The 21,416-nt window shown below is 46.5% G+C and overlaps 1 protein-coding gene across 3 annotated transcripts in view; it reads right to left on the reverse strand.

Annotated features, from left to right (window-relative positions):
- Positions 1 to 21,416, reverse strand: part of LOC112247868 (ninein-like) — a 55,656-nt gene that overhangs the window by 24,821 nt on the left and 9,419 nt on the right. For all 3 annotated transcript variants that reach the window (XM_042325153.1, XM_042325152.1, XM_042325155.1), the window contains exons 2-13: positions 18,369 to 18,578; positions 14,795 to 14,894; positions 11,628 to 11,794; positions 8,781 to 8,826; positions 8,394 to 8,569; positions 7,728 to 7,874; positions 7,188 to 7,346; positions 6,626 to 6,762; positions 4,702 to 4,842; positions 3,598 to 3,760; positions 682 to 792; positions 382 to 471 (exon numbers count right to left, since the gene is read on the reverse strand). In XM_042325153.1, coding sequence (XP_042181087.1) covers positions 382 to 471; positions 682 to 792; positions 3,598 to 3,760; positions 4,702 to 4,842; positions 6,626 to 6,762; positions 7,188 to 7,346; positions 7,728 to 7,874; positions 8,394 to 8,569; positions 8,781 to 8,826; positions 11,628 to 11,794; positions 14,795 to 14,894; positions 18,369 to 18,557 — 1,626 coding nt within the window. In that variant the 5' untranslated portion in view covers positions 18,558 to 18,578. The remainder of the gene's footprint in view (positions 1 to 381; positions 472 to 681; positions 793 to 3,597; positions 3,761 to 4,701; positions 4,843 to 6,625; positions 6,763 to 7,187; positions 7,347 to 7,727; positions 7,875 to 8,393; positions 8,570 to 8,780; positions 8,827 to 11,627; positions 11,795 to 14,794; positions 14,895 to 18,368; positions 18,579 to 21,416) is intronic.

Below are 21,416 nucleotides of genomic sequence, written 5' to 3' on the forward strand. Positions count from 1 at the left end.
AGTTAATTGATGGATCGACTGATAGTTTTAATGATTAATTGGTTCCAGCGTGCCCCTGCCTGCCCCAGCGTGCCCCTGCCTGCCCCAGCGTGCCCCTGCCTGCCCCAGCGTGCCCCTGCCTGCCCCAGCGTGCCCCTGCCTGCCCCAGCGTGCCCCTGCCTGCCCCAGCGTGCCCCTGCCCCCCAGCGTGCCCCTGCCCCCAGCGTGCCCCTGCCTGCCCCAGCGTGCCCCTGCCTGCCCCAGCGTGCCCCTGCCTGCCCCAGCGTGCCCCTGCCTGCCCCAGCGTGCCCCTGCCTGCCCCAGCGTGCCCCTGCCTGCCCCAGCGTGCCCCTGCCTGCCCCAGCGTGCCCCTGCCTGCCCCTGCCTGCCCCTGCCTCTTACCCGGCACTGTTCTTCATAGCTGCTGCGGAGCCGTCCGAGACGCTCCTCCTGTAGGAAGAACTCTGCACTGCTCGGTTCCAGATCCCCAAACTGAGGAAAACAGAACCAGAACTTCTTACAGACAGATACTTCAGAATAGATAGTCTCATTCCATTAGGAAGAACTGAAAAATGTGTGACAGATTACTATGGACATCTACTACAGTAACATGTATATTATTGAAATGGGTCCCTTTGCGACTGCTATCCCCAAAAGCAGTTAATGTCAATACACAATACTGCAGGAGAGAAAGGTCTTTACCTTCTCCTTCAGGATGTTATCCAGGTTCTTCTGCAGTTCGCTGACTTGGCTTTCTGCCACCAACAGTTTCTCAGTGCTGACCAGCAGCTCCATCTCCAGACACCTACTTTCCTGAAGTTAGAGTGAGGGTTAACCGTGAGGAGTGAGGGTTAACCGTGAGGAGTGAGGGTTAAGTGTGTGGGTTCAAATAAAATGTGTATATTTGTTATCACATATTTAGCAAACAACAAGTGTAGACTAAGAGTGAAATGCTTACTTACGGGTGATTTGCCAATGATGGAAAGTTTTAAAACAATGCCACGGCTATATACAGGAAGTACCGAGTAATGCCACGGCTATATACAGGAAGTACCAAGTAAATGCCACGGCTATATACAGGAAGTACCAGCTAATGCCACGGCTATATACAGGAAGTACCAAGTAATGCCACGGCTATATACAGGAAGTACCAGCTAATGCCACGGCTATATACAGGAAGTACCAGCTAATGCCACGGCCAGCTAATATATATACAGGAAGTACCAGCTAATGCCACGGCTATATACAGGAAGTACCAGCTAATGCCACGGCTATATACAGGAAGTACCAGCTAATGCCACGGCTATATACAGGAAGTACCAGCTAATGCCACGGCTATATACAGGAAGTACCAGCTAATGCCACGGCTATATACAGGAAGTACCAGCTAATGTCACGGCTATATACAGGAAGTACCAGCATTGAGTTGATGTGCAGGGGTACGCGGTAATTGAGGTGGATATGTACAGTTGAATTTGGAAGTTTACATACACTTAGGTTGGCGTCATTAAAACTGTTTTTTCAACCCCTCCAAACACTATAGTTTTGGCTAGTCGGTTAGGACATCTACTTTGTGCATGAAAAGTAATTTTTCCAACAATTGTTTACAGACAGATTATTTAACTTATCTTTCACTGTATCACAATTCCAGTGGGTCAGAAGTTTACATACACTAAGTTGACTGTGGCTTTAAACAGCTTGGAAAATTCCAGAAAATTATGTCATGGCTTTAGAAGCTTCTGATAGGCTAATTGACATCATTTGAGTCAATTGGAGGTGAACCTGTGGATGTATTTCAAGGCCTACCTTCAAACTCGGGGCCTCTTTGCTTGACATCATGGGAAAATCAAAAGAAATCAGCCAAGACCTCAGGAAAAATTTTTGTTCATCCTTGGGAGCAATTTCCAAACGCCTGAAGGTACCACGTTCATCTGTACAAACAATAGTACGCAAGTATAAACACCATGGGACCACGCAGCCGTCATACCGCTCAGGAAGGAGACGCGCTCTGTCTCCTAGAGATGAATGTACTTTGATGCGAAAAGTGCAAATCAATCTCAGAACAGCAAAGGACCTTGTGAAGATGCTGGAGGAAACAGGTACAAAAGTATCTATACCCACAGTAAAAACGATTCCTATATCGACATAACCTGAAAGGCCGCTCAGCAAGGAAGAAGCCACTGCTCCAAAACCGTCATAAAAACAGCCAGACTACGGTTTGCAACTGCACATGGGGACAAAGATGGTACTTTTTGGAGAACGGTCCTCTGGTCTGATGAAACAAAAATAGAACTGTTAGGCCATAATGACCATTGTTATGTTTGGAGGAAAAAGTGGGAGGTTTGCAAGCCAAAGAACACCATCCCATCCGTGAAGCATAGGGGTGGGAGCATGTTGTCGGGGTGCTTTGCTGCAGGAGGGACTGGTGAACTTCACAAAATAGATAGCATCATGAGGAAAATTGTGGATATATTGAAGCAACATCTCAAGACATCAGTCAGGAAGTTAAAGCTTGGTCGCAAATGGGTCTTCCAAATGGACAATGACCCCAAGCATACTTCCAAAGTTGTGGCAAAATGGCTTACGGACAACAAAGTCAAGGTATTGGAGTGGCCATCACAAAGCCCTGACCTCAATCTTATAGAACATTTGTGGGCAGAACTGAAAAAGCAAGGAGGCCCACAAACCTGACTCAGTTACACCAGACCCAAGTTAAACAATTTAAAGGAATGCTACCAAATACTAATTGAGTGTATGTAAACTTCTGACCTACTGGCAATGTGATGAAAGTAATAAAAGCTGAAATAAATCCCTCTCTCTCCTATGATTCTGACATTTCACATTCTTAAAATAAAGTGGGGATCCTAACTAAATTAAGACAGGGAATTTTTACTATAATTAAATGTCAGGAATAGTGAAAAAAAAGGAGTTTGAATGTATTTGGCTAAGGTGAGTGTAAACTTCTGACTTCAACTGTATAGGTAGGGGTGAAGTGACTAGGCAACAGGATAGACAGAGCAGCAGCAGCAACAACAACGTGTGTGGTAAATGTGGCGTCAGTATGCATGTATGGGATATGTTACGTTGAGTGAGTGTATTGGGGTGTCATTGTAGCAGTGTCATGGCTTGGGTGTAGAAGGTGTTCAGGGTCCTGTTGGTTCCAGACAGTAGCACGGAGAACAGTCTATTTATTGGGTGGCTGGAGTCTGAATTAGTTTGTACCTTCCTCTGACACCCCCTGGTATAGAGGTCTTAGATGGCATGGGAACTCAGGCCCCAGTGATGTACTGGGTCATGATCACCATCTGTCGTGCCTTGCCGTGGGCTGCTTTTCAGTTGCCGTACCAGGCGGTGATGCAGCCAGTCAAAATGGTGCAGCTGTTGAACTCTATGAGGATTTAAGGGGCCGTGCCAAATCTTTTCAGCCTCCTGACGGGGAATAGGTGCTGTCGTGCTCTCATCACGAGTATGTTTGTGTGTTTTTGACCATGATAGATCCTTATTGATGTTAGTTACAGTGAGTGAGAGGTGGTCTGTGTTAGTTACCGTGACAGTGAGTGAGAGGTGGTCTGTGTTAGTTACTGTGACCGTGAGTGGAAGGTGGTCTGTGTTGGTTACCTTGACAGTGAGTGAGAGGTGGTCTCTGAGGAAGGTCTCGTCGTCTCTGATCTTCTCCATCTCTGCCTCCAGTTTCTCTTTCTGCTGCTGAATCTGGTCCATCTCTTTAATGAGCTCTGACCTGACAGACACCAGCTTCTCCCTGTGTTCCTGCTCCAGCTTCCTGCAGAACAAACACAGGGGGAGGGGAAAACATTCAATTTGATCCCATTTCATTTGACTCCATTCCTTAGATTCATCCCAATTTATTTTGCTGTCATTTCTACCCCCTTTTCGTGATTACGATCTTGTCTCATCGCTGCAACTCGCCAACGGGCTCCGGAGAGGCGAAGGTCGAGTCATACATCCTCCGAAACATAAACACCCGCTCGCTTAACCCGGAAGCCAGATGCACCAAGGTTGTCGGAGGAAACACCGTTCAACTGATGACCGCTGTCAGCCTGCAGGCGCCCGGCCCGCCACAAGGAGTCGCCAGAGCGCGATGAGCAAAGTAAAGCCCCCCCCAAACCCATCCCCTAACGACGCTGGGCCAATGGGACTCCCGGTCACGTCCGGTAATGACGCCATAACACTTCGATGCTGTGCCTTAGACCGCTGTGCCACTCGGGAGGCCCCATTCGATTCAACTTTATGTACAAAATCTTCAATTATCCCCTCAGGGACATTCAAGAAAGACATTGCCAGGTTACAAGTACCATACATACAATACAAATTAAAACAACAGCCATCAATGAATGAATGGGTCGAAGAGGTCACGGAACGCTAACAGAGGTTGAGGTCACGGAACGCTAACAGAGGTTGGGGTCACGGAACGCTAACCGAGGTTGAGGTCACGGAACGCTAACAGAGGTTGAGGTCACGGAACGCTAACAGAGGTTGAGGTCACGGAACGCTAACCGAGGTTGAGGTCACGGAACGCTAACCGAGGTTGAGGTCACGGAACGCTAACCGAGGTTGAGGTCACGGAACGCTAACAGAGGTTGAGGTCACGGAACGCTAACAGAGGTTGAGGTCACGGAACGCTAACCGAGGTTGAGGTCACGGAACGCTAACCAAGGTTGAGGTCACGGAACGCTAACCAAGGTTGAGGTCACGGAACATTACCTGAGGTTGAGGTCATTCATGCGTTCGATGGCAGAGTGATGCTCGTCCACCTCAGCAGCCAGCTGGGTTTTTAACTTCTCGGCTTTGTCCAGGTCAGAGCGAATCTTCTCTTTCTCTCTGCGTTCATGATCAACACGCTCGCTGGGGGGGAGACACGGAAGCTAATCAAAACACGATTCAACCATTTAGAATGTTACAAAACCTAGTGTTACGTCATAACTGATCCCGAGGACACCTTCTCCCTGAAAAACAAAAATCGGCAAGTTAATCAAAAGATCTAACTCCAACACTGATCTACTATTTTGAATGATATGAACCTAGGAGACAGAGAAACTGTCTTTATATTCCACTCAGATTAGGAGCCGTGTAGATTTCTACTGGTCACAGTAAGCGTCTGATTATGTTGCATCTGTGTGGACATGTGTATTCCAGTATGTCTATTGTTTATGAGCAATAAGGGCTGCAAAATCAACCATTAAAAATATTATTACTGCATTGTTGGAGCTAGAAACACAAGCATTTAGTTAGATACTACTGCACTGTTGGAGCTAGGAACACAAGCATTTAGTTAGATACTACTGCACTGTTGGAGCTGGGAACACAAGCATTTAGTTAGATACTACTGCACTGTTGGAGCTAGAAACACAAGCATTTAGTTAGATACTACTGCACTGTTGGAGCTAGGAACACAAGCATTTAGTTAGATACTACTGCACTGTTGGAGCTAGGAACACAAGCATTTAGTTAGATACTACTGCACTGTTGGAGCTAGAAACACAAGCATTTAGTTAGATACTACTGCACTGTTGGAGCTAGGAACACAAGCATTTAGTTAGATACTACTGCACTGTTGGAGCTAGGAACACAAGCATTTAGTTAGATACTACTGCACTGTTGGAGCTAGGAACACAAGCATTTAGTTAGATACTACTGCACTGTTGGAGCTAGGAACACAAGCATTTAGTTAGATACTACTGCACTGTTGGAGCTGGGAACACAAGCATTTAGTTAGATACTACTGCACTGTTGGAGCTGGGAACACAAGCATTTAGTTAGATACTACTGCACTGTTGGAGCTGGGAACACAAGCATTTAGTTAGATACTACTGCAATGTTGGAGCTGGGAACACAAGCATTTAGTTAGATACTACTGCAATGTTGGAGCTGGGAACACAAGCATTTAGTTAGATACTACTGCACTGTTGGAGCTGGGAACACAAGCATTTAGTTAGATACAACTGCACTGTTGGAGCTGGGAACACAAGCATTTAGTTAGATAGTACTGCAATGTTGGAGCTGGGAACATAAGCATTTAGTTAGATACTACTGCACTGTTGGAGCTAGGAACACAAGCATTTAGTTAGATACTACTGCACTGTTGGAGCTGGGAACACAAGCATTTCACTACACCTGCGATAACATCTGCAGAAATAGGTGTACGCGACCAATACACTTTGATTTGAAAATCCTGGTAGTTTTCCCAAAATTAACATGATTTCCAGAAATCGTTGGAGGATTTCCTGCCTTTCCCCTCCTGATTATGGGAATTTTCCACATCGGCATTTCTGGAAAACCAGGACATTTTGGGGACGTTACTGCAAACCTACACACCAGTGTAAAAATCTCCTCATACTCACAGTAGGTATCTGATCTCAGCCTTAAAGCTGGCCAGTAGGTGTCTGATCTCAGCCTTAAAGCTGGCCAGTAGGTGTCTGATCTCAGCCTTAAAGCTGGCCAGTAGGTGTCTGATCTCAGCCTTAAAGCTGGCCAGTAGGTGTCTGATCTCAGCCTTAAAGCTGGCCAGTAGGTGTCTGATCTCAGCCTTAAAGCTGGCCAGTAGGTGTCTGATCTCAGCCTTAAAGCTGGCCAGTAGGTGTCTGATCTCAGCCTTAAAGCTGGCCGGTAGGTTTCTCCTCATACTCACAGTAGGTATCTGATCTCAGCCTTAAAGCTGGCCAGTGCAGCCTGATGGATCCCATTCTTAGTGACGAGGAGCTCGTTCTCCAGAGCCACAGTCAGCTCCCGGAGGTTCACTTTTCCCTCCAGGTCAAAATCCAAGGCCTACAGAACAGACATAACTCAGTGTCAACATATCAAGCCCTCGAAATAGGGGATAAAAATAAATACACTCAAGTGTAAAAAAAACAACAACTTTGACTCAAGTGTGAGAGTTACAGTGTGTATTGGGAAGGAGACTGGACACCATTATGTTCCAAACAGAGCATTATGGGTACTGTAGTATATCATACAGACCAGGCAACAGTAAACCCCGCCCATCCAACTCCGTAAGAATGTAAGAATGTACATATTTTCCCATTAATAAAAACGATATCTTAACATCCAATATATTTCAACATTTTTTAAAAACACATCAAGACTCCAAACCAAGTTAAAAAAAAACATTTTTAGACTTAAGAAAACACTCAAAGTATCTGAACACACTCTTTCAACAGAGGTCTGATAGGCTAAAATTAAAATGGTGTGACCTGTAGTATCTCAGGGCTGTTCTCTATGCCTTCCTCCATCCAGGCATCCAGGACATCCTCGGCAGGAGTGGACCCTGTCCCATCGTCCAGAGTGGAGAACAGACACATCCTGATGGAGCTGGTCATACAGCTGGTCCTACGGCCCGTCTCATCAAACGGCTGTCAGGATGGACAGAAGGGGAAGGTCAAATTGTCTAATAAATATATTGACTCGGTCATTTGTGTGTTCGTTCATGAGTGACTCAAAAACAGGAAATTGTAATATGATTTCCTCCACAAAACATTTTTTAAAGTAGACAAGAGTAGACAAATCCCCAAACCATGTTAACCAGAGGCAAGTGTATCTATATCCATATGGCTTTGATGGTACAGTAGCCATGTCAGGGCACAACATGGATTAGAAGGTGAGGCACGCCCTTATAAAAACATAGTTTATTATACTGCAGATCCATGGTTAAAAACATAGTGATGTTTCGGTCAGAGAAGTTCAGAACGGAGGCCACAAAATGGGAATTAGACCCGAGATGGGTTTCACTGTACCTGTGAGGAGTGTAGTCTTTTGAGCTGTCTGTAAGGTGTGGAGGCAGACGGGGTGGGGGGCTTGGCTTGGTTCAGAACCCAGGAAGTAAACGCCTGAACGCTCATGACCTCATCACCACTTAGAAACTGGAGGACATCTTCCGTCACCTGGAAACAAAAATAAACAACCATGAGAAATATTTCCCAGCGTCTACTCAAACCTCCACTTGGGATATGTCCAAAATAGCACCCTATTCCGTTATAGAGAATAGGATGCCCTTTAATACCCTTTCCCCTTGAGGCTCCACCATATTACTTCTACCTTACAGATCTGCTAACATGGAAGGGGTTTAGGGGCCAAGAGGAAGGGGTTTAGGGGCCAAGAGGAAGGGGTTTAGGGGCCAAGAGGAAGGGGTTTAGGGGCCAAGAGGAAGGGGTTTAGGGGCCAAGAGGAAGGGGTTTAGGGGCCAAGAGGAAGGGGTTTAGGGGCCAAGAGGAAGGGGTTTAGGGGCCAAGAGGAAGGGGTTTAGGGGCCAAGAGGAAGGGGTTTAGGGGCCAAGAGGAAGGGTTAGGGAGTGAATTGAGTCCTCCAAAGCAAAACAGGTTGAATCCAAATGCCACCCCATTCCCCATCTAATGCACTATAAGAAATGGGGGGGGGGCATTTGACACACACTCTTTCCTCACCTCCAGGCCCAGGTGGTCACAGAGAGCCAGTAGCTCATGGTGGCTGGCACATCCATCCCAGGGCATAGCCAGCTCCTCACAGGCCTGTCGTAACCTCTCCTCCAGGCGATCTGACAGGGGCACTGTGGAGCCCCGCGGGGTGGAGGGGTCATCAGGGTTCCACAGGTGCAGCTGGCCTACAGACAGACACAGATATTTTAAGATTGTTTTACTATGGTCAGACTTGCCTTAAGACCTTGACTCCTGTAAGGAACAGAGGCCCTTGACAAAATGTCCTCCGCCTCTCTCCTATGATCAGTAATGTAGTCAATTCTACTTGAAATTGACCCCAAACCTGACTTTCTGGGCATCTATTGAAGATAATAAGTATCACAGCTTTCCACTCACCATCTGCCTCGTACTCGTCCGTACTGCTTTCATGAGCGTTCCAGCGCTGTGGAAGAAACATAACGTTACGCAAATGACTCAAACTCAGAAAAATCAACACAACTTAAAAACATACAGACAAGACAACCCACTTTCTCATGTGCAGGTCAGGTTGAGACAAGATGGGTGGGGGTTGCAGCTGGGTGGGGTTAGGGTGTGTGTGTGTCCAACGAAAAGGACAACAGAGCTATTGTGACGGCACGGACCCCTCTGAAGGTCAAAGGTGAGCCCAAAGATGGCGATCATATCAGAGAATTAAAGAGAGAACGATCCATGTTGACAGAGCCAATTCAAACCTTCACTTCTCCAACTGTCTCGCTCTCTTTTAGGTCCTTTCAGTCATTCTATTTGTATATAAAAAAGTGAGCCAACACTACCAAAAAAGACCTTAGAAATGTATAAATAGCAGGACACTTTAAAGCAAAATAATTTAATTTTGTTATAATACACATGATAAACAGAATAATAATTTCCTCGTTTCATAATTAGTGTCTTGTCCTAAGTGTGAGATAGATCACTATGCTCCGATAACCTGTTTCCTATTGTGTTGCAGCCCAGGCCAGTACACAAGGGTCTATTGTCTGGGAGGGAACCACAGTGAAGGAATTTAGAACAGATGGGTCTCTACAACTCTTTATTCTATCACTGGGGGGGGGGTCATTGTTCCTCTGTCAGAACCCCCCCCAAAAAACTCCCAAATCAGGCAGAGCCCCCTGACCCGTCCTCTGGTGCACCAGGCTGGAGGATGGAGAGTATTCAATACAACCCAGGCTGTTTCCCGAAAGGCACCCTATTTCCTGTCAAATCAAACTTTATTAGTCACACGCGCCGAAAACAACAAGTGTAGACCTTACCGTGAAATACTTACTTTACATGTCCTTAACAGTGCAGAAAGAGTTACAAAATAAATATAAATAAATAAAATAACAATAACGAGGCTATATACAGGGAGTACCGGTACAGAGTCAATGTGGAGGCTATATACAGGGGGTACCGGTACAGAGTCAATGTGGAGGCTATATACAGGGGGTACCGGTACAGAGTCAATGTGGAGGCTATATACAGGGGGTACCGGTACAGAGTCAATGTGGAGGCTATATACAGGGGGTACCGGTACAGAGTCAATGTGGAGGCTATATACAGGGAGTAACGGTACAGAGTCAATGTGGAGGCTATATACAGGGGGTACCGGTACAGAGTCAATGTGGAGGCTATATACAGGGGGTACCGGTACAGAGTCAATGTGGAGGCTATATACAGGGGGTACCGGTACAGAGTTAGTGTGGAGGCTATATACAGGGGGTACCGGTACCGAGTTAGTTGAGGTAATTGAGGTAATATGTACATGTAGTTCGGGGTAAAGTGACTGTTTTGATAAATAAAAAGTGAGTAGCAGCAGCATAAGAAAGGGGGTGGGGGAGAGGGGGGATAAATCAATGCAAATAGTCTGGGTAGCCATTTGATTAGGTGTTCAAGAGTCTTATGGCTTGAGGGGTAGAAGCTGTTAAGAAGCCTTTTGGACCTAGACTTGGCGTTCTGGTACCGCTTGTCGTGCGATAGCAGAGAGAACTGTCTATGACTAAGAGTGGCTGGAGACTGATAATTTCTTTCCTATGACACCGCCTGGTATAGAGGTCCTGGGTGGCAGGAAGCTTGGCCCCAGGGATGTACTGGGCTGTACGCACTACCCTCTGTAGTGCCTTGCGGGCGGAGGCCCGAGCAGTTGTCATACCAGGCAGTGATGCAACCAGTCAGGATGCTCTCAATGGTGCAGCTATGGAACTTTTTGAGGATCTGAGGGCCCATGCCAAATCTTTTCAGTCTTGAAGGCACGACAACACCTCTTCCCCCTCATGACTGTCTTGGTGTGTTTGGACCATGATAGTTTGTGGACACCAACTTGAAGCTCTCAACGCGCGCCACTACAGCCCCATCTATGAGAATGGGGCGTGCTCGGTCCTCCTTTTCCTGTAGTCCACGATCAGCTCCTTTGTTCTGATCACATTGAGGGAGAGGTTGGTGTCCTGGCACCACACTGCCAGGTCTCTGACCTCCTCCCTATAGGCTGTCTCATCATTGTCGGTGATCAGGCCAACGACTGTTGTGTCGTCAGCAAACATGATGGTGTTGGAGTTGTGTTTATCCAAACAGTCATGGGTGAACATGGAGTACAGGAGGGGACTAATCACGCACCCCTGGGGAGCTCCAATGTTGAGGATCAGTGTGGTAGATGTGTTGTTGCCTATCCTTACCACCTGGGGGTGCCAAGTCCAGGATCCAGTTTCAGAGGGAGGTGTTTAGTCCCAGGGTCCTTAGCTTAGTGATGAGCTTTGTGGGCACTATGGTGTTGAACGTTGAGCTGTAACCAATGAACAGCATTTTCACATAGGTGTTCCTTTTGTCCAGGTGGGAATGGGCAGTGTGGAGTGCAATAGAGATTGCATCATCTGCAGATCTGTTGGTGCGGTATGCAAATTGGAGTGGGTCTAAGGGTTTCTGGGATGATGGTGATGTGAACCATGACCAGCCTTTCAAAGCACTTCATGGCTACAGACGTGAGTGCTACGGGTCGGAAGTCATTAAGGCAGGTTACCTTGGTGTTCTTGGGCACAGGCACTATGGTGGTCATGTAGGTATTACAGACTCAGACAGGGACAGGTTGAAAATGTCAGTGAAGACGCTTGCTAGTTGGTCAGCGCATGCTCGCAGTACACGTCCTGGTAATTTGTCTGGCCCTGCGGCCTTGTGAATGTTGACCTGTTCAAAGGTCTCATAATCGGCTGTCAATCTCAATTGTCAAGTTTTTACCTCACGTTTCCTCGGTACGGTGGAGTCATGGTCCTCTGGCTCCTGCTGCCCTGTAGCCTCTGAGCTCACCACCTCTGAGAAGTCTGCGATGGTCTCGATGAACTCTGGTGTAGAGCGCCGGCCATAGCGTTTACTACCCCGCACAAACTTAGCTTGGACTGGTGAGTCTGTTGAGAAGGAGAAGATGAATAAAATCAAAATTATAAAATGTCAACAAAAAAAACTAGCGATTGTCACTTCTCCAGAAGTAATTCAATAATAAAATAATTTGCGCACATTTGGAACGAAAATCCTGATTGGAAAACTGAGCAGTGTTAATTTTATACTTCGTTTTAAACTTTTGTTTTAAACTTTAAACTTCGTTTTCAACTTAAATCGGAGTCAGTTAATAACTAAACTATCAGTTGACAAAAATACTGGACAATATGTGTTTAAGTAATTTTAGTCCGTGCATTTTTCCCCTTACTTTCATCATGTGCTCCTTCAGATTCACTTGCCCAACTAGGCCTGCTATCCCCTTATATACCATGGCAGGCAACATGAATTAACCATATAGGATAGAAAACCTACAGCTAAACAATGTAGTTCTGATTTTCTCCTCATCAGAACTGTGTGTGTGTGTGTGTGTGTGTGTGTGTGTAACAAAATAACCGGAATTAGAAACAACTGAAGTGTCCTGGCTGCGCATCAGTTCAAAAAAGAGACAGAGACGAGTGATTGAAGTGACCAGGAGCTGTGTGTACGCGAGAGCGCGCCAGATCAACCCAACCGCAGCGCAACAGAAAGACGTATTTATTTATTTTTTTAAACGGCCAATGAGGATGAAATATTCTGCATGCGTGCTTATGATTGGACAAAACAGATTTTAAAAAAAATGCGCTTCATGTCAAATTGAACGTCCATTAGTCTCATGTAGATTATTCGAATTTAAATTACGTCATTTGTTTTTTTTTCCCACGACGTCTCATGTATTTTGTCAGAGTTAATATTGACGAAATTAACACTGAAACACGAGGTGAATGTTCTCACTTTCATTCGGACGCCAACTGTGACTCATCAGAACACATTGGCTCAATGGACAGGAATTTGAAGCGCAGTCATATTTTAAAAAAGGTAAGAACGATTACCTGGTCCAAAACGTTGACAAGGACCGACTGATCTCAAACTCTTTGGCACTGACAGTGCCTTCAGAAGTATTCACACCCCATGACATTTTCCACATTTTGTTGTGTTACAGCTTGAATTTTAAATGGATTAAATTGAGATTTTGGATCCCTGGCCTACACACACACACACACACACACACACACACACACACACACCCCTAATGTCAAAGTGGAATTGTGTTTTCAGAGTTTCTTTACAAATGAATTACAATTCAAAAGCTGAAATGTCTTGAATCAGGTCTTTATAACATACAGTGCCTTCAGAAAGTAGTCACACCCCTTGCCTTTTCCCATGTTGTTGTTTTAAGGTGTCACACCCCATAATGTCAAAGTGGAAGCATATTTTTTTTTTTAAACAATTTTACAAACTCATTAAAAATGAAAAGTTGAAATGTCTTGAGTCAATAAGTATTCAAGCCCTTCGTGAAGCCTAAAACCTTTGCTGAACCAGTCAAATAATAAGTTGCAATAATAGTGTTTAACATGATTACATTATCTGTAAGGTCCCTCAGTCAAGCAGTGAAATTCAAACACAGATTCAACCACAAAGGTAGTTTTCCAATTACTCAGTCAGTTGGTAGTTTATGACCCATGAGGCATTTGGCTTTGTGCCTCAGTATGTTGGATCTACTACTGATGCTCGTCCCGGTTGGTATGGCATTGAACCCTCATCGTGGTTAGTATGGTAGTATGGTATAGAAATTCAACTGTATTCATTCCTTACCCACGAAGCATTTGGTTATTGAGCCTCAGTTTGTTGGGTCTACTACTGATGCCAATTGTTTTATTTAACTAGGCAAGTCAGTTAAGAACAAATTCTTATTTTCAATGACGACCTAGGAACAGTGGGTTAACTGCCTGTTCAGGGGCAGAATGACAGATTTGTACCTTGTCAGCTCGGGGGTTCGATCTAGCAACCGTCCGGTTACTAGTCGAACACTCTAACCACTAGGCTACCCTGCCGCCTCTACACTCTAACCACTAGGCTACCCTGCCGCCTCTACACTCTAACCACTAGGCTACCCTGCCGCCCCTACACTCTAACCACTAGGCTACCCTGCCGCCCCTCCACTCTAACCACTAGGCTACCCTGCCGCCCCTCCACTCTAACCACTAGGCTACCTGCCGCCCCTCCACTCTAACCACTAGGCTACCTGCCACCTCTACACTCTAACCACTAGGCTACCTGCCGCCCCTCCACTCTAACCACTAGGCTACCTGCCACCTCTACACTCTAACCACTAGGCTACCCTGCCACCTCTACACTCTAACCACTAGGCTACCCTGCCGCCTCTACACTCTAACCACTAGGCTACCCTGCACTCTAACCACTAGGCTACCCTGCCGCCTCTACACTCTAACCACTAGGCTACCCTGCCGCCCCTACACTCTAACCACTAGGCTACCCTGCCACCTCTACACTCTAACCACTAGGCTACCCTGCCACCTCTACACTCTAACCACTAGGCTACCCTGCCGCCCCTACACTCTAACCACTAGGCTACCCTGCCGCCCCTACACTCTAACCACTAGGCTACCCTGCCACCTAACCACTAGGCTACCCTGCCACCTCTAAACCACTAGGCTACCCTGCCACCTCTACACTCTAACCACTAGGCTACCCTGCCACCTCTACACTCTAACCACTAGGCTACCTGCCACCCTTCCACTCTAACCACTAGGCTACCTGCCGCCCCTACACTCTAACCACTAGGCTACCTGCCGCCTCTACACTCTAACCACTAGTCTACCCTGCCGCCCCCGTCCAGCTGACATGGCAAGTATTGTAAATAGTGTTCATTACATTGCTACTCTTTACAGAAATACAACCATCAAATTGGATTAGTAACCTCGCTCCTCAGCTTGAAATGCCTCCATCAAAGTAGTAGCTTATCTAGCTAAGACATTAGAGGTGACAAGAGGTAATAACAGTAAAGGTTTATGAGTGAGGAAGCTATACTGTTGATTGTTGACGTCGGTCACATTTCACTCCTTCCTTACCCGGTTGTGGCGGTGCACATGTCTCCTGACTGGACGTTGCTACTGCTGTCGTCGTTGACAACACCAGAATTAAAGCATTCTTGAACTGGTCAAAATCAACCTGAAACAAAAAATACACACACACACACACACACACACACACACACACACACACACACACACAATTGTAAATGAGAACTTGTTCTCAACTTGCCTACCTGGTTAAATAAAGGTAAAATAAAATAAATAAAAATAAATAAATAAATAAGGGTCAAATCCTAAACGTCCACTTCAGTGGTTGAGTATTACTTAGTCGTGATGTCAACGGGACACCGACCATGTGAACATGTGACGTAAGATGAAGGTAAGTGGAATCCCTAATGGCAACAAGATGGATGCTCAACAAGTAGAAACTTTACTCGGATAATAAATTAATGGTCTGGAAATTCCTAACATTGAATTGAATCCTGGATGACATGTCTCGAGGGAGCTGTTCAACTGTTCTGCCTTATTATTATTGGACCATGCTGGTCATTTATGAACATTTGAACATCTTGGCCATGTTCTGTTATAATCTCCGACCCGGCACAGCCAGAAGAGGACTGGCCACCCCACATAGCCAGGTTTCTTCCTAGGTTTTGGCCTTTCTAGGGAGATTTTCCTAGCCACCGTGCTTCTACACCTGCATTGCTTGCTGTTTGGGGTTTTAGGCTGGGTTTCTGTACAGCACTTTGAGATATCAGCTGATGTACGAAGGGCTATATAAATACATTTGATTTGATTTTTTTGATTTGAGGAGGGGGGCATGGGGGGGTGGAACGAGGAGGACACACGTCTGAAACAGCAGCTGCTGGCCCTGTGCCAATAGATATGGAGATTCTCTTTGTGCTCTGTTGCCAGGCGGATGACTGCTGGCTAAGGTCGGGGTTCCCTTCCTGGCTTTATTGTTGGGGGGGGTACCCTGGTCCTTTATTGTTGGGGGGCACCCTGGTCCTTTATTGTTGGGGGGGGGGTACCCTGGTCCTTTATTGTTCGGGGGCACCCTGGTCCTTTATTGTTGGGGGGGGCACCCTGGTCCTTTATTGTTGGGCGGGGGGCACCCTGGTGTTTGGGTCAGCCATCATCGCTTCCCTGCTTCTGCTGACCCCCCCTTCAGTCCCCACATGCTTACCAACACACTGCCATTGGCCACCCTTCCATTCATACCAGGAAAATCATTGGTTAGATTTGGGTAGGTGGTTATGAGTAATGTAGGTTTATTTTGATGGATCCGCCCACAGATGCATAGAAACGTCTGGGTTTGAAGGCCAGATGTTGTTGAGCCGATACAGTACATGCAGTAAAGTACCATACAAATAATTGGAGGAATAATCATGAAGGCTTGTTTTATTTTGATCAGACATGAAGAATATGAGATAACAAACAACAAAAAAACGCACTAAAAAGACATTTATCTAGATTTAAAGGCCCAGTGTCGTCAAAAACTTGATTTCCCTGTGTTTCATATGTATGCATTTCTACACTATGACCTTGGAATAATAAGACAATAACAGCTATTTTTCCCCCATCCCCACTCCTAGACAGGCTAGCAAATGTTTTGTTTGAAAAATCTCTTTGCTAAGATTGTTTTCAATCTAAAAAATCACAGTAAAATATTTAAATTGTTACCCAGAAATGAAAAACAGCTGCATGAGATCTTGGCCTTCTTACTTCAGCCTTAAAGCAAGAGGGCCATTTTCCTCATCAAGCACCCTCTCAAACTCACACACTTCAATTGAGAATGTTGATTGGCCTGGTTGTCATGACAACAGACACCTGGGATGAGGAGGTCAATGACAGGCTCTAATTTCTAAAACAGGACAGCTAACAAAGCACAAGGAAAGCCCTGGCTGGCTGGCTGGCTCCCTGGCTGGCTCCCTGGCTGGCTCCCTGGCTGGCTCCCTGGCTGGCTCCCTGGCTGGCTCCCTGGCTGGCTGGCTCCTGGCTGGCTCCCTGGCTGGCTCCTGGCTGGCTGGCTCCCTGGCTGGCTCCCTGGCTGGCTCCTGGCTGGCTCCCTGGCTGGCTCCCTGGCTGGCTCCCTGGCAGGCTCCCTGGCAGGCTCCCTGGCAGGCTCCCTGGCAGGCTCCCTGGCAGGCTCGCTCCCTGGCTCGCTGAACAAAGACCTGAGAGCTGGAGGCTGCATAAAGAGTTCAGAGCTGCTCTCTGATGACAGGAAACAGCAGAGGGAACACCCCCCTATCCACATCGATGAAACAGTAGTGGAGAGGGTAGTAAAGTTTTAAGTTCCTCGGCGTACACATCACAGACAAACTGAATTGGTCCACCCACACAGACAGCATCGTGAAGAAGGCGCCGCAGCGCCTCTTCAACCTCAGGAGGCTGAAGAAATTCGGCTTGTCACCAAAAGCACTCACAAACTTCTACAGATGCACAATCGAGAGCATCCTGGCGGGCTGTATCACCGCCTGGTACGGCAACTGCTCCGCCCTCAACCGTAAGGCTCTCCAGAGGGTAGTGAGGTCTGCACAACGCATCACCGGGGGCAAACTACCTGCCCTCCAGGACACCTACACCACCCGATGTTACAGGAAGGCCATAAAGATCATCAAGGACATCAACCACCCGAGCCACTGCCTGTTCACCACGCTATCATCCAGAAGGCGAGGTCAGTTCAGGTGCATCAAAGCTGGGACCGAGAGACTGAAAAACAGCTTCTATCTCAAGGCCATCAGACTGTTAAACAGCCACCACTAACATTGAGTGGCTGCTGCCAACACACTGACTCAACTCCAGCCACTTTAATAATGGGAATTGATGGGAAATGTAAAATATATCACGAGCCACTTTAAACAATGCTACCTTATATAATGTTTACATACCCTACATTATTCATCTCATATGTATATGTATATACTGTACTCTATATCATCTACTGCATCTTTATGTAATACATGTATCACTAGCCACTTTAACTATGCCACTTTGTTTACATACTCATCTCATATGTATATACTGCACTCAATACCATCTACTGTATCTTGCCTATGCCGCTCTGTACCATCACTCATTCATATATCCTTATGTACATATTCTTTATCCCCTTACACTGTGTATAAGACAGTAGTTTTGGAATTGTTAGTTAGATTACTTGTTGGTTATTACTGCATTGTCGGAACTAGAAGCACAAGCATTTCGCTACACTCGCATTAACATCTGCTAACCATGTGTATGTGACAAATAAAATTTGATTTGGTTTGAGAATAGAGCCTGTATCCCACTAAAAACACAAGAGATAAATAAAACTAATTCACCTCATATGCCCCCTGTACTTTAGGCTTGTGATAAGGAAAAGAAACACTGTGTCTACCTCACTCTCCATCCAACAGGTAGATTACCCTGAGCTGTGGCTGGTGCAGGGGGCTGACCCTGCCAGTAAAACACTAACTTAAGGCTGAGAATATCCAGAGTTCCCAGGTTCTGTTCATGAGTGAACACAATAGCGTTTCTTATTGGACACTTCGTGGTAGTACCTCCTTGTTTCAGTCCGTTTTCTTCAGTTTGGTGCCTAATGAACAGGCCCAGGTGTTGGGCTTACCCTGTCAGTGAGTGGATCCTGGTTCTGCAGCAGGGCATGTAGCAGTGTTGGGGTGGCATCCTCCAGGTGCAGGGCCTGGCACAGGCTGGATAGCTCCTCGGGGCACAGCAACCCGGCTCCACTGGTGTCGAAAGTCTCAAATACCTCCTTCAGACGCTCCTCGTACTGATCCTGCTGGCCGTCATCCATCCCATAGGACAGCACCCTGCCCTGGACAGACAGGTAAAGATAGAGACAGGGTTAGAACAGACAGCACCCTGCCCTGGACACAAAGACTGCTACTACGTTGATCTTATTTCCAGACGACCAGGGCTGTTCCAAACAGAACCCCCCTCCACCAGGACTAAACAGAACCCCCCTCCTCCACCAGTACTAAAACAGAACCCTCCCCTCCCACCAAGTCCAAACCAGAACCCTCCCCTCCCACCAAGTCCAAACCAGAACCCTCCCCTCCCACCAAGTCCAAACCAGAACCCTCCCCTCCCACCAAGTCCAAACCAGAACCCTCCCCTCCCACCAAGTCCAAACCAGAACCCTCCCCTCCCACCAAGTCCAAACAGAACCCTCCCCTCCCACCAAGTCCAAACAGAACCCTCCCCTCCCACCAAGTCCAAACAGAACCCTCCCCTCCCACCAAGTCCAAACAGAACCCTCCCCTCCCACCAAGTCCAAACAGAACCCTCCCCTCCAGCCTCTCCAGCCTGTACCTGCTTCTAGGATGTTGATCCTTACTGGATGGCCAAAACCAGGGCTGCAACCCAAATTACATCCTATCCATTACACAAGTATATATTTTTTAAACCTGCATATTTAGTTAATATTGCCTGCTAACATGAATTTCTTTTAACTTGGGAAATTGTGTCACTTTTCTTGCGTTCTTGCGTTCTCTGCAAGCAGAGTCAGGGTATATGCAACAGTTTGGGCCGCCTGGCTCGTTGCAAACTAATTTGCCAGAATTTTCCATAATTATGACATAACATTGAAGGTTGTACAATGTAACAGCAATATTTAGACTTAGGGATGCCACCCCTTTGATAAAATACTGAACGGTTCCGTATTTCACTGAAATAAACGTTTTCTTTTGGAAATGCTAGTTTTCGGATTCGACCATATTAATGACCAAAGGCTCGTATTTCTGTGTTTATTATATTGAAGTCTATGATTTGATAGAGCAGTCTGACTGAGCGGTGGTAGGCAGCAGCAGGCTCGTAAGCATTCATTCAAACAGCACTTTCCTGCGTTTGCCAGCAGCTCTTCGCTGTGCTTCAAGCATCGACTTCAAGTCTATCAACTCCCGAGATTAGGCTGGTGTAACCGATGTGAAATGGCTAGCTAGTTAGCGGGGTGGCGCTAATAGCATTTCAAACGTCACTCGCTCTGAGACTTGGAGTGGTTGTTCCCCTTGCTCTGCATGGGTAACGCTGCTTCGAGGGTGGCTGTTGTCGATGTGTTCCTGGTTCGAGCCCAGGTAGGGGCGAGGAGAGGGACAGAAGCTATACTGTTACACTTGCAATACTAAAGTTCCTATAAGAACATCTAACAGTCAAAAGGTATATAAAATCCAAATGGTATATAGAGAGAGATAGTCCTATAACTACAACCTAAAACTTTATACCTGGGAATATTGAAGACTCATGTTAAAAAGGAACCACCAGCTTTCATATGTTCTCATGTTCTGAGCAAGGAACTGAAACGTTAGCTTTCTTACATAGCACATATTGCACTTTTACTTTCTCCAACACTTTGTTTTTACATTATTTAAACCAAATTATTTATTTGAGGCTAAATGGATTTTTATTGATGCATTATATTAAGTAAAAATAAATGTTCATTTAGTATTGTTGTAATTATCATTATTACAAATAAATAAAAATTGGCCGATTAATCGGTATCGTCGTTGAAAAATCATAGTCTGTCAACCTCTAGTACAAACCATTACGATCACCTTCCTAATATTGAGTTTGGCCTCAGAACAGCCTCAATTCGTCGGGGCGTGGGACTCTACAAGGGTGTCCACAGAGATGCTGGCCCATGTTGACTCCAATGCTTCACACTGTTGTTTCAAGTTGGCTGGATGTCCTTTGGGTGGGTGGGTGGACCATTCTTGATACACACGGGAAACTGTTGAGGGTGGAAAAGCCCAGCAGCGTTGCAGTTCTTAACACATTAATACCGGTGCGCCTGGCCCCTACCCTGTTTAAAAGGCGCTTCAATACTTTGTCTTGCCCCTTCACTCAATTGTCTCAAGGCTTTAAAAGTATTCTTGGACCCGTCTCCTTCCCTTCCTTCATCTACAATGACTTTAGTGGGTTTAACAAGTGACATTAATAAGGGAGCTTTCACCTGGATTCACCTGGATAGTTTGTTGTGGAAAGAGCAGGTGTTCCACTGTATTTTTAAAATTAATTTATGAGAACGAACAATCACCAAATTAAAAAGCTAAGCTCGTCAGGGAAAATGTAATGAATTTAGCATAACACAGCATTAGCCATGGGTAAAAAAAAAAGAAGAAATGTAGGAAATGTCCTTTAAAATAGCAACACTCTCTCAGGTCCACGGAGAAAACTGTAGAACTGCAGTAAATTGGCTTGAAAATATACATTCTCTACACAGCCAATATGGGGCCACCTGCCATGAAACCATCTAAGGCCCTTGTTTATCCAGAAACAAAACAACCACCGGCCCACGCTCGACAGGACCAATGGCAGACCGGCCCACGCTCGATGGGGGCTCGACAGGACCAATGGCAGACCGGCCCACGCTCGATGGGGGCTCGACAGGACCAATGGCAGACCGGCCCACGCTCGATGGGGACTCGACAGGACCAATGGCAGAGACCGGCCCACGCTCGATGGGGGTTCGACAGGACCAATGGCAGACCGGCCCACGCTCGATGGGGGTTCGACAGGACCACTGGCAGACCGGCCCACGCTCGATGGGGGTTCGACAGGACCACTGGCAGACCGGCCCACGCTCGATGGGGGTTCGACAGGACCACTGGCAGACCGGCCCACGCTCGATGGGGACTCGACAGGACCAATGGCAGAG

This window comes from Oncorhynchus tshawytscha, linkage group LG08 (genome assembly GCF_018296145.1).
Source record: "Oncorhynchus tshawytscha isolate Ot180627B linkage group LG08, Otsh_v2.0, whole genome shotgun sequence".
NCBI lineage: Eukaryota > Metazoa > Chordata > Actinopteri > Salmoniformes > Salmonidae > Oncorhynchus > Oncorhynchus tshawytscha.